General features: G+C 42.5%; 1 protein-coding gene across 1 annotated transcript in view; it reads left to right on the forward strand.

The window, feature by feature from the left end:
- The window catches only part of LOC120951865 (uncharacterized), a 100547-nt gene that overhangs the window by 40035 nt on the left and 46954 nt on the right, over positions 1 to 13558 (forward strand). Inside the window, exon 4 of the mRNA XM_040370844.2 lies at positions 11216 to 11280. Within this exon, the coding sequence (XP_040226778.2) occupies positions 11216 to 11280 (65 nt within the window). The remainder of the gene's footprint in view (positions 1 to 11215; positions 11281 to 13558) is intronic.

Consider the following 13558-nt stretch of genomic DNA (forward strand, 5'->3'; position numbering starts at 1 on the left):
TGCTGCGACTGGTCGCTCGTGTTAAGCGACACGTTCTCCACGTTCTAGTGTGGTCGAGTGTGCGATGACGACCTTGGTCGTAATGATGAAATGACGGCAAATTTGTGATGAGAAGCGATGAGCTCATACGATGCGGGTAGGACAGAGAACGTGCGGCTCGGTGACAGAACATGTAACATAAATTTGCATTCGATTATTGAAGTGACGTTCCGGTCTCGTAAAGAAACAAAATGGTGGTAAGCTAGTAGCTCCAGTAATTGAATCTAAGGAATTGTATTGTTTTTGTGTATCACGATATACATAACTAGAACATTTAAAATTTAAAATATTCTTTCAAGTTGACTTACAACTTTGTAATGTAAAAAATGAAATAGAAACGGTTTTCGCACTCTTGATCGTAATCCTGGAATAAATTGGTTACCTTCCGCAGTGACATGACTATCGAACGACAATGCCATTGTGTTCAAGTTTTACCACATCTGACAACTTGTGCCCTAAGGCGTTATGTTATTGTTTCCATTTCCAATAACCGACTCTACCAGCCCTTCCTGGGCAAAGGTTGTAGCCAAGAACAATCGCATAAAGATCCACCCACATACATCAATCGTTGAAACACATGGAGCCTACACTCGATCTTCTCGAGCCAGCTCGAACTTGGAACAAAACAATTCACACGCATGTGAACAAACTTTTGCACTGCGTTTTCAACTGTCAACGTATAAGTCGGTTCCCAAAGAATTAAGCAGCATCAAATCCACACCCCATAGAGTTTTCGTTATCTAGACCGAATGATCGCAATTCTTCATAATGGTATAACATTTTAATAAAATTATCCTCACACTCGCTCTCTTATCTTAGCGATGTGCTCGAAATAATCGAGCAGATACAACAACAAAAATCCCTCCACACTGATAAGACTTTTCAAAAATAAGACAAAACAAGTGTTTGATTGTATTCTGCGTACGAACGTAATGCTGCTACAATAAATGTTACGTTATGGTAACGTTTGCGATAGTTGCGCAAGATAAGCTCACAACACTGAGATAGCTGGTTTCTTGAGCTATACTTCGGTTTCCCTTCTTTTACGCTACGATTGTCTCTTGGTAGAGGAATGTTCTGAATAATAACTGTTGTGCCGTTTTGAATGAAAGACGATCGAACCGCACCTGCCATTGTGTATGTTCCGACGGTTTACGTCCGGTTTTTGAACACAGTTTCTCGACTGCTTGAATCGTGGGATATTGTAAATTTACAACACTAGTGAGATCACCTGGCAGATGACGATGATGATGACAAGGATGATGAATCGACTGATCTGTGATCCTCTTCAGACGCACACTACAAGGTAAACAATCGCTAAGCATCGACGAGGGGTGACGGTCTTCCCGCCAAAAAATAGTTAGATAGGGAACTACATGTTGTGCATTTTATATATTGGCGGCATTACCAGCAAATGTGGAGAAAGAACAATATATCTTAGCGTTTGATAAAAATTAAATAAGTTTAAATAAATGTAAAGAAAAATAATGGATATTCATCATATATCTTCACTTCAAATGTATCATCTCTTCGATCAAATCCATCGGCGTGGTTCATAGTCGGCAGACCTCACACGGTACTTATCGTGTATGTATTTTCTTGAGAGCTTGCTCTCCAGGTCACTTCCAGTCCTCTGCCACAAAAAAAGAACAAACCAATGTATGGAATGCCATATGTGCACAAAAGCGCAACAAACTATTGCATCGTATGATCGCATAAAGCTATCACAGCGCGCATTCATACGGGAACACCTTTGGAGGTTTGGTGAGTCAGTGAGCGACGTCTCTAAATCCTTCTGAGGCACAGTCGCGCGTGCGGTCTGGAACAGGGTGCCTTTTTCTGTACCTTCTCTGGCCCAACTGGCGAAAGCAATGACTGACTAAGGGAAGAAAATAGATTGACAAAAGCAACAGCCGTCCCACCGACTTAAGGGCTCTTCCGGGCTCGAGTAGTTAAGTTTTGCGTGAAGTGCTCCTCAACAGCACTGGAAACAGATGAACCACACTGATGTGCTGCTTGACTCGTTAAGCTAACCCGGAACGAGGTACGGCTTACCTTCTGAACAAGTTCGTAAACTGTGGAGCAAAGAAAATAAAGGGCAACATCGCAGTACTGCTTTTTCTGCTGAGTGTTAGAGCATTTAAACTCCCTCGCGAGACGAGGTGGGCAAAAGTCCAAACACACGGCACCTCATGTAACCATATCACGTTCTCATCCGGTGACGAAGCTTTCGTTTCCATCACACACGCACACCACACGCCAACAACACGTGGCGGGCGTAACCGATCCGGCGAGCGGTAAAATAGCGGTTCCGTCCTGTAGTAGGTTGATGGAGGAAGAATCGCTAGAATTCAATCCTGGCCTCAGTGAAAGTTTCCCGTTAGATGTCGCTACCGTGTGCTCCCACTGGGTTCTTCCAATTAATTAGCCAACTAATTGCAACCGCCAAGTCCGTTCCGGCGGCGATAGCGGCACGATCTGTCACATTCGGTGCGGCTTGTTTGAGTTACAAAAAGCGGGAATGCTCCGTTTGTAAGCTTTTTTTAAACACCCTTCGATTGAATACTTCCATTTCTGCCGGCGCTGTGCGGCCAGGAAAGGCGGCACTCGTCGCTTTAAGATGAGACTTTTCAAGCGGCTAATTGGAAAAATGATGCCCAGCACACTAAAAGCGACAAATCGCCCCAGTCACGTACGTATATCGCGGCGGTTTTTCATCACCAAATCGAGTCGTGTGGGTATTTAGCTCATTCATTACACACAAGAAATTTTTAAAATTGTGTCAAATCATCAACGGATGATGGTTCTCAATAATTGTACGAGTAGCGTGTAGCTGTAGAACAAAATAAAGAAAGCAAAAAGATTTTGGTTTGAATTGATATTAAGGGCATACTTAGACCCTTACATAAGTTTAATATTCAATAAAATACAGACTTCGCTTTAAATTGAAAAACATCTATCAGATTGTATCACTAAATCAAGATCGATCATTGTTTCTCATCGAGCTCATATTCCTCCACACTCCCCCAAAGGGAAACATAAAACCGCAGTGATAAAAATTTTTGGCATACCGTTCCGGCTGTATGCCGTGTAATTGCACGATTCACTCGACCCAGTTTTCCGCATTTTCATACCAAACATTCCTTCTCCAACGGATCCCATGCCAATCATCTCGTCGATTGAGAATTTTTTACCACGCGATGAAGAAGAATCAATTTTACTGCGCGCATACCCAGCAGCACAGCCCAAACGAACAGCCCGTGCCTAATTTATCAATTTACTTATATCTCACGAAACCTCCCGCGCCTGCTGACTTTTGCTCCCTCCAATCTCCTTCATATCGACACACTTCAATTGTCCAATTTTAAAACGCTCCCGCTTTGCTTGCTGTCGAACAGCAAGAGTTGAATCGTCATCGGAAATAATCAACAGCTGTGTGCCCTCGAGGACCTCTCCGGGAGTCCTTGTCCCGAGGTGGTTGAGGACGGCCCTAGGTATCGGTTTCTTCTGCCAGACTTTCGGGAACCTGTTCCAATCATACACATCGATGTGAACCACGTTTCGGAGGTCAACCCGCATGCAGCTCATAGAAACAGGCAATCGAAAACAAAAAGTCCGCACCTCAAAATCGACATCTCGAGGTTTTTCTGTCTCACAACCTGCGTCGATCAGAAGCGGTGCTTCGGTGCTTCAAGGTTCGTACGGTTCCCGCAGCGAGCGCGCGTTGGGGTGCTAACTAGAACGGCTTAACCACCGTAACGAAATTATTAAAGCAAAGCTGATGAATGCCAGCAGATGAGGCTAACGACGGGAAGGAACGTAAGCATCTATTTTTACCCACAGCCACCTAGCTGGAGCTTTTGGGGGTTACAATGTTCCAAAATTTGTAACGCTCCCTGGTTTCTGCGTTGGCAGGAATTCGATCAGAAATCGACTTTGAAGAATATGCTTGAATTCAATAAACCGCCATTCAAAATCTTCTTGAGGATAGGAATGATTGAAAAAAAGATAGATCGAGCAGGTTAGTCGCCTAAAAAAACTTCATGTAGCATTGTAGTTTTCACTCAGTTGATGGTAGGTTTCGATTTCCGTAGACTTTAGATCCAGATAATCCTATTCAAATGCCCACTTCTATAATTGAATTACCGAAGACTGCGATCGTTTGTCAATCGATTGATACTTAAAAAAGCGTTAAATAAATTCTCTTGTTATGTATATGTGTGATTTTTCATTTTGAAACATGTCCCTTAGCCTTAAATCGCTTGACATTAGGACAATTTGTACAAATAGATTCGTAACAAGATCGATCGGTTTCGGAGTACATTTGTTTGGATAGCCGCATTTTGTCTGTACGTGCTTATGGAGATGATCTGATTCCACTGTGCGGCTAAGACATCAAACATACATCGGATCAGTTGCCGTATACAATCATCAATCATCGCGTTTCGATATTTTGTGGTTGCGTATTCCATGCCTCTCTATGACGCCCTAATCAATAGACCCACAAACTCTGGCTTAGAGTAACAGCCGTGAGGTTATCCCTTGGGGTTGATGATGAGAGAATCCCCTGTAAAACAGTCCGTTTTACTCTGACGTAGCACAGTTTTGTTATGCTTATTGTCGTGCAATTAATTGCACCGGGTTGCGCCCAACCCCGTGTCGGGGTCGGTGTGAACGAAAGCGTGAGAGCGTTTCGACGTGAGCACGTTCGCAATCGTACATGTGACATTCAATTACTGTCCCTTTTAACTTTTAGCTATTTAGACGAAAAAGACAGCAATGAAAAAAAAAACGGGGCACAGCAATCCACCGTGTCCTCGTAAACCGCACCCAATCGAAAGGGCCAATAGCGCACTGCTGGTGCAGAATGGCAGCCCATATCCTCCTCCGGGCATGGACTCGCGTGCTGCGCAGGTTGTCATGGTTGGCCGGATTGGCGCCGTTGCAACTTAACGTAACGATGGATCACAAATAAACACACAAACGCGATTCACGATTTGTCGCGCTTGGGTGTTGCAGGGCACATGCAAGTGCACATATCGTACATAGGTGTTTATGCTGTATACAGTGGTATGCGTCACCCAGTATCCATTTCAAGCTGCTACCCGCTTGCTACACACTCCGCCAAGCGCGTTGTCATTCGGAGTGGTTAATCCGCTTGAATGGAATGAAAATTAATTTGTTCTAATAGTTTATACATCCGCTCGTTGGTCCATTGGCATGGGTCGGAATGCTTGTTGTGACGGGATTTATTTAATTAAAACGAAACGGATCTTACCTCAAGAAGAGACGTGTCACCGTTGTGTGGAGAACCGCGCAATGCTGCACGGTGACGGCTAATGTCAACACAATGCAACAGCTTATGGGCTTATTATTATTTTTTATCCAAACGAAAGCGTGATAAGCTGTTTGAAGTGTTGAGACATTGATGATTTATCTTGTGTACAGCTGTTTAGCATTGCTGTTTATTTATGAAGTAAGGAAAATAAAATTTAAAATTTATTTAATGTAAATAAACAATTGTGTATGGATTCAAATCTATGATAAGCTCAAATTGAATTTAGTTGAAATTGAATTGTTGAATGAATCCAAATATCTCAAAGTCTATCAGAATATTTTATTATAGCTTTTGAATGGAAACCATTAAATATTGTGCATGACACTACAACCATTTTTCTATGATACTACTTCCACGAAGCAAAACAATGCACCTATCCATTTTGGAATGTTTAAGCAACGTAATACTAATGATCGCACTTTATATTTACATAACCGTAGTCGATAAATTGCCTTCCTTACTATAAAAGGAACCTACGCGCGTTGTCAGATAATATGAGTATAATTTCAATCGATCTGTTCGATTCCGTATGAAACCGCAGGAAGATCTAACATGAAAAGCCATCGAGTAAGTGTTGACAAATAACAAGGTAAACCGTATCGAATGGCAAATAAATTCAATTAAAAATTCATTCACCCACTTCACTGCTGAATGGTGGGATGGAAAAGAGGACAGCAGAATAGTTGCGTGAGGACGGAATCCTATAGAAGGTACACTGATTGGACAGAATCGAACGTACCAGATTACCCACCAATACTTACCTGCAGGCCCCTGCACCTTCCCGAGCTCTACCGATCTCGTAATAGGATAGATTATTTTCTCACGCTACAAATGGGAGTCGACTGTGGAGGTCACCTTCCGCGAGTGCCACAACAGCGCGAGTCATCCGGGAAGCGTAGTGTGAATTGGTGAGGATTCGTTTGCGCGCCAAAATGCTTGTAAATGCTGGCTGTTTGTTGCGGCATGTTGTACACCTAACAAGCCGCTCCCTCGTCAGCAGCAGTACCGCAGTTCCACAACCGGATGGTTGTTGCTGCTGTGTTGCTCTAACGATATCCTGATGCTTTCGAGAGTGTGTTGCCCTCCCGTGCTTACACTAAACGATTCTCTCCAAAGTTAGAAGGTTTTCGCAATAATCCTCAACCAACTCCACCACATGCCTTCTCTCCCCATGTTTCACAACATAACTTACACACGGTAGGAACGACGTGTACCGTGACACCCCGGGCAACACCACACTTCTAATCACCTCCGAGGGGGGTGCTGTACGGTTCGCAGCGTAAACACCGGTTTTACGGCTTCAAATTGCTCATTTAGTGGCGCGAGCAATGGTGAACTCGCTGCGGCGAGAAATTCTATTCAATATTTGTTCAACATTTATTTATATTCCCATTTTTGCACCGCTGAACAAGCCGATCTGAATCCAGCGTGTGCTCTCCGCGTCTGAATTACTATTATCGTACCCTGTAGGTTGCGCGGTAAACGGAGGATTTCAATGCCATTGAGACGACGAACCGCGCCAACGATCCCGAGAAGTCCGGGAGCCGGGGGGAAAGAAATTGTTTTCGCCTAGCCAGCCTAGCCTCGTATCGTATCGGGTGAGAGATTGGCCTTCCCCGCCGTATTCGAATCGTCTACGCGGGGATAATAATGGTGTAAGCGCTTAATGGTTTTCGGGAGACACCTTTCCTTTTCCCGTTCCCCGTGCCAGTACTATTGTGTTGAGTACGTAAAACGGAGTGTTTGTGATATCTGCTTGTCGTGGTTTATCGAAACCGGGCCCTGCTGTAGAGGTGTAAACATTACCATTAGCACGGGACGATTGAGGATTGATTGTCAGCAGTTTTATCTAGCGCCGACTCGTGGAACTTTAGCCGAACCGCAAACGAGGAGTTTTACGAAAACGCCATGAACGGGGATACATGATGCAACTAGCGGGGAAGCAGCATTTGCAGCACACAGCCAGACATACCGTGTATCAAATGTGGCACGGTTGAGTCAAAAATTTCTTCCCATTCCCGCCCGGTTGGTAGACACAAAATTTTCACTCATCACCATTTAGCATTGCCGCCCTTTCTGACCGGGTAACGCCTTTGAATCGATTGCTGGCGGCAAAATAGAGCATGCCGAAGCGCCACAACCAGGGTCGGCCACCACGTTCGCAGCACACAAAAACACTTATTACCGAGGGCAGCAACGCAGCAACAGAAGGGGAAATGAAAAATCTGGAAATCTTTTGTGTGAGTAAACATTTTCGGTTCCGCCCGAAGCCACCCTTTGACCTGAGCTGGGAACGGACGAGGTGAAGTGTGCGCAAGGTAGTTGGGGAAAGGCGTCAGTATGTTTTCCTTCTTCACGTGAGCCAAACCGATCATTAATTGTTTGAGTCATCAGTGCCGAGCAGATTTCGCTTTCCACACGAAGAACAGTCTCTCTCTCTTTCTTTCTCTTTCTCGCTCGCTTATTCGTTCGGCTTTTTCAAATTATCTGTTGAGCAGCTTGATGGCAGCATCAAGCATCATAGCAGCAAACTGAGCGGAAAAGCGGGACAGAAATCAATTAGTCAAACGCTTAACTATATTTATTAAAGAGATGATGTGCCGAGAGGATCATGATCGTTGGGTGGGTGCAGTGTTGTTGAAAGGGATGGTAATAGTGTGCCGCAGAAAAGAAGACGAAGAAGAAGAAACCGCCCGTTCTCATTTATTATCGCTTCGGCCCCTTACGTTTCGGCCCCGAGCGTTCGCGCAAAGTCGTTCGACTCACGGGCGAAGTAATTAGCGGGCGTAAGCATAAGTAAGCTTGTCCGGCTCATCGACAAAGGTCCTGCAGGTCAGACGCCATATACGTGGAGAGCAGGGGGACAAAATTAATCCACATGGCAGCTCGAGCATAAGAAAATTCCCAGCTGGGATGATCCATTTCATTTATCACCAAACACTGCCCTCGACCTTCTGCTTAACCCTTTCGCAGATCATTTGACAGGCGATCTCTATGCGTGCTGCTGTCAGTCATGTAAGGCCGCCTACGTTTGATGAAATTTTGCTTACGTCATTTATCGTGTCCGATAACGGTTGGTCATAAGGATTGCGATATTTTAGAAGGTTCTGTTCACGTCACGGCACCTGCAAATATTATTTATAAAGTAATAAACACAATTTACCAACAATAATTATAACAATTATTAATACATCTTGAAATGAGTCTTAGCACATTAAATTAGGAAACATAAATTCCAAAACGCATACTGCCACATTACAATTATGAATCTTGCATAGCATCATAATTATTCCTATAGACTCTAGACCACCCTGATAATCTTACAGATGAATGGTTCGTAAAATGTTCATTCATCCGTTTCATTTTTCTTCCTTCATTTTAATTTATCTTTTAAGGGATTTCCTGAAGATCAAAATAAACATCCGAGTCCAAAGACCACCAACTATCCTTTATTCACACCAACGTGCTAACAGTAGCTTTAATCGACAGGATATTGCTGCTCACACCTTTCTCGCTCTGAAGTGTCGGTTGGGTCAATTAATTTCACTGTTTCTTTTGCTCAATCCTTTGTAAAAATAATTTTCTTTTTTCTCTCTTGTAACCGCTGAGCGGTCGACGAGAACGATCGTTTTGTGTCAGAATGTATCACCCACACTAAGGCTATTATGACGGATCGACAATAATGCACAACTACCACCGTCCGTTATAGCACACCCAGCTGATCTGACAACTACGACGATTCCGAAGTAGCCAATAGAACTGTCAAATATAACAGGGCCACAAACGTCATCTGTCGTCTACTTACAAGCTCAACCGTTTTGAGCGCACAGCAAACGAACAACCTGATCGTACTCATCATCAATTAAAGAAAATCAATGAAAGACGCAATCCTGCCCCGATGCTGCTGAGCCCCAGGAGCGTGTGTAAGCTGTCGGTTTGCTTTTTTTGCCAGCCCTACCCATGTTTAAAAGGGCCCGCTCTGTAAAAGTGTTGCCTCCGTTAAAAGGCCAATCAACGAAACTGACAGCTAACAATTACCACGCGCTGTATCGAACGTTTGCACCACGGTGTGCAGCAAAGTGCGATGCAGGAAAGCGCACAAGAGCGCCCAAATCAACCCTGATCGTCGATTGCTCCAATCGAACGGGTTAACTTGTTCGTCGTTGATGTTGATTTTCCGCCAGGCTACATGTCTCCAGTATTGCGTGGGCCGTTTTAGATACTTCCTGATGATCGGGCTGACTTTTCTGCAGCCCGCGCAACGGCCAATAAGTTCATGAGGCTTGGCCTCTCGGTGCATGTGTTGGCAACTTCGAGAGATCGGCATCTGCACCTGCCAAATTATGAGAATTGAAAGGGTATCTCAGTTGGTAGCTTATTGCGTATTGCTTTACCAATTTATTGTATAGAACGAAACTAGAAATGAAACAGAAATGATGCATAAATAGCTACAAACTTTTGAAACTATTTGTTTTAAAATAAAGTCTTTCTGTATAAACGCTTTTCTAACATTGATACGAGTGATAGATTTAACCGATTTTGTCTGTCATCGCTAGACTTCCACAACGATCGGCATAGCTCGATTGATGCGAGTTTCATAGCCACAGGGTAGAATTTGCCACCCACTGCGAAGAAGATCGTTTCGTTCCAGCAGTCTGCAGCAAGCGTGAAACGGATTCATACACCCACCACATCGACTGTCTTGCAAAGTGAGCTGTGCTGTGTTCTCTTCCTTTCGCTCGTATCAACCTGATGATTATTGATCGTATATTTGGATAACATTTCGTTGGATAGCATGTTATATCCGGGATGCGTTGCACTTTAGTTGAATATTCACAGTTAAACAGTGAATCGGGCTGTAGGAGGTTGTTTGTTATGAAATTATTGCACTGAAATGTTTTAAATTTGTTTTCCTGTGTTAATAGAAAAGCCAACGTATAATTGATTTTTTTATAACAGTAATGACAAAAGTCCCCATGAATTGTTTTTTTAATCGGAATATACAATAAATCTGAGATAAGCGAATGCTTTTCAGAAAAAGCTTTTTATTTTTTTTTTCTTGACCCTAAAACATTATACACTTGGTTTTGACATACGGAGGAAAACCCTTTCAAGGCTCGCGTTAAGGCAGCAGTGAAATTTGACGTGAAGTTTTGGAGTTTTCTGCTCTATTTTAACATTTTTTTATCAGAATATGGCTTATCGTACACCAAAAGATAGGATATTAAATTCCCCAACGATCTAGGCTGTAAAAATATTGAATAAACTAAATGCATTTCTCTGCTTTGTTCACGGTGAAAAAATAATGATCATCGGGGAATGAAAAAGAAATGCATTTAAATAATTATTTTAGCAGGTCTAAAGTCTCAATAGTTGTGTAATTGAAAATCCTTTCTTTTGGTGTATATTCAATATTCTGATAAATATTCAATGAAATATAGCAAAAAAAACCCAAAATTTCACGTCCAATTTCACTGGAGCTTTAACGCGGGCTAGAAAAGGGTTTTCCCCCATATGTCAAAACCAAGTGAGTAAAGTTTTAGGGTCAAGAAAAAAATAACGTTGCTGAAAAGCATTCACGCATTCAGCGAGCAAAATTTCACGTTCACTTTCACGCAAGGTCTAAAGCAACCTTTAGGTTGTAACCTTTATAACGATCATGAGCGTTTGTTCAATCGAGATCGTCACACTTATGTTCAACTAGAATAGTAAAATAATTTATATAACTAAAAATATTTTATTTTACAATAATCATTCAAAAAACATTCAAATTCAATCTACAATATCAATTACTGTTTTTTTATCAATCAATATTTTTTTTATTTTCTTCCATTACAGTGTTCAAACGTAGCATCGAAATCGGTTTACATTCGGCGCCAACACCAAATATAGGATTTTCTAAGGTATTTTTTTCTGTACACTCAACGATACATTCCCACGACTTGCTGAAACATATGCACCCGCATAATACAACCTCTATTATTAGTGTATGAATGAATGAATCTATCAACTAGCATATAAATGAAACCACGGTTGTACGGGATCCTGTGTTGTTTGCAGTATCCCAAACGCATGCATTAATTTTGCAGCTATTGAATCATCGTTCAGCAGTCAGTTTGCTAATTGCATGCCCTACTCGATTAATTTAGCAACGGACCGCTGAGAAATATCTCCGTTTTCCCTTTTCATGCATACACACACTGAGCATTAGTACTTCTCAGGTAGTATGACTTACCCAATCCATATACTTAACTACTCCCATGAGAAACCCAAAGAAAAAACACTTTCATTTTGGAACCGGAAAAAGGCGTAGGTGTCCAATCTACGTTAATGGGATAATGCCCAGCGACCAGGATACATGAGGTGAGTCTGGAATTCATTCAACACGAAGCGGAAAAAGGAGGCTCTATTGTGAATGAAACTTTCAGCTAAGGAATGGCTCTTGTAGTACCGATGTAGCACTCTTCTGTACCCCCTGCGTTGGATGTCGATTGCAAAAATGATTTTCATCGACGAAAAATTAAATACATGCTGCGAGCCTAAAGCCGATGAGTTGTAATTATAATTGATCGATTTGGGTGCAAAGTAATGGAAGAGGAATGGGAAAGGAAATAGCAGTGTGTGTGTGTGTGTGTGTTTGTGTATGTGAATGTGTTTTCCTCCCTCCCAATAGGTGAGGTGATATGGGTAAGTTCCCATGTATGGAGTTCGCTTAGCGATGGGATTGTAACGATTCCCGAACGTGACATGCCGCTGATTGAGCTAGTGAGTTTTGATGAGACGCATGAAAACAGAGGAGAGGCTTAGTTTTTTTTAAGTTGGAACTCATCGTCCGTTTAATGCTGTGAAACTGGGCCAACTTTGTAGGAGGTGGATGAGTGTTGAGAAGCTCGTTAGAGCGAACGAAAGTAGTCATCAGTGGGAACTGACGGTCCAATTCTCCCGCTGTTCAGTTCATTGATTTGTTAGCATTGGTTGATACGATGGAATGTTTTATTTGGATTGTTAGGTGTGTTTAACATAAAGATATCATTTAAAATAATCGAAAAATAATGCTCTTTAATAGTAAATCCATCCCTCTAAGTAAGAAATAGATCGATTAAAGCAAATCTGACACCCATTCATAATTCATTAAGAAAACTAGCACCATAAAAATCAGCTCTTGCATGATTGATTTTTCGTTCGAAGACAATTTAACCTGTGTGGTGAAATGATACATCAACCACAGCCAAACCTTTTCCTCTAGTTATGTTCAAACACCCAATTAAAGCACCGAGCGGCTTGAAACACTGAACCAACAAGTCCGTTCGATCTACGTCGCGGTCGCGTACACTCCCTCACTAGAAGGTGATTTATGACGCGCTCATTTACAGGCGCACTTCCTCGTTTCCGATCCTTGCTAACGAAAATCCTCCTGCCTGACTCTTGGCACCCCCAAAACAAAGCCCAACACAACTTGCAAGCGTTCGGTGTGACATCACTTTCACAAAACGGTACCAAACCGTAGCGATGCAGTCGTCTGAGGCACAGCATATGCCCAACCGTAAATGTAACAGGAACACAAAACGAGAGCATTTCCCCTGAACGTTTGAAACACGAGATGGAATAAAACTGCGACCGTCGCTGAAAACAACCCATCAACAGCTCGTTTTGCGAAGTGAAGGGAAAGAATTACAACCAAAATATCACGTTACCACTTTAAAGCTTAACTTCGTTTCAAACTTTGCTGGCAAGCTTCATTGGATACGTTTTCGAGCATTTGGCACCTATTTCTCTTTGCTGTCCTTCTGGACTCGTAGGTCCTACGTCAATTGGCCGATCAGTTTCATTTTCCATTTTCAGTCACTCTGTCGCTATCGATATCGCCAGCTAATTCTTCAAATCGAAAGACTCATTTCATGAGTAATACGGTTCCTCAGCACAATGGTGAATAAACGGAAGGGGGTGGTAAACGTACGCAAAGTAAGTCTGAAAGCTTTTGTTTTATCGCGAATGGAAGTTAATCGGCTTCTGAAAGATTATTTTTCGTAATACTGAAATTCTTTTTTTCCGAAATGTTTCCTTTCTGTAGGATCCAGCGAAACAGAGCGTCAGCTCAGGAAGCGTATGTTTTGGGTTTATATTGTGTTTTCCCTATTGAACTGGCCGGTTTTTTGTTTCAATTATTGAGCCAAGTGTAAC

The sequence above is a fragment of the Anopheles coluzzii genome, chromosome 2 (assembly GCF_943734685.1).
Source record: "Anopheles coluzzii chromosome 2, AcolN3, whole genome shotgun sequence".
Classification (NCBI taxonomy): Eukaryota; Metazoa; Arthropoda; class Insecta; order Diptera; family Culicidae; genus Anopheles; species Anopheles coluzzii.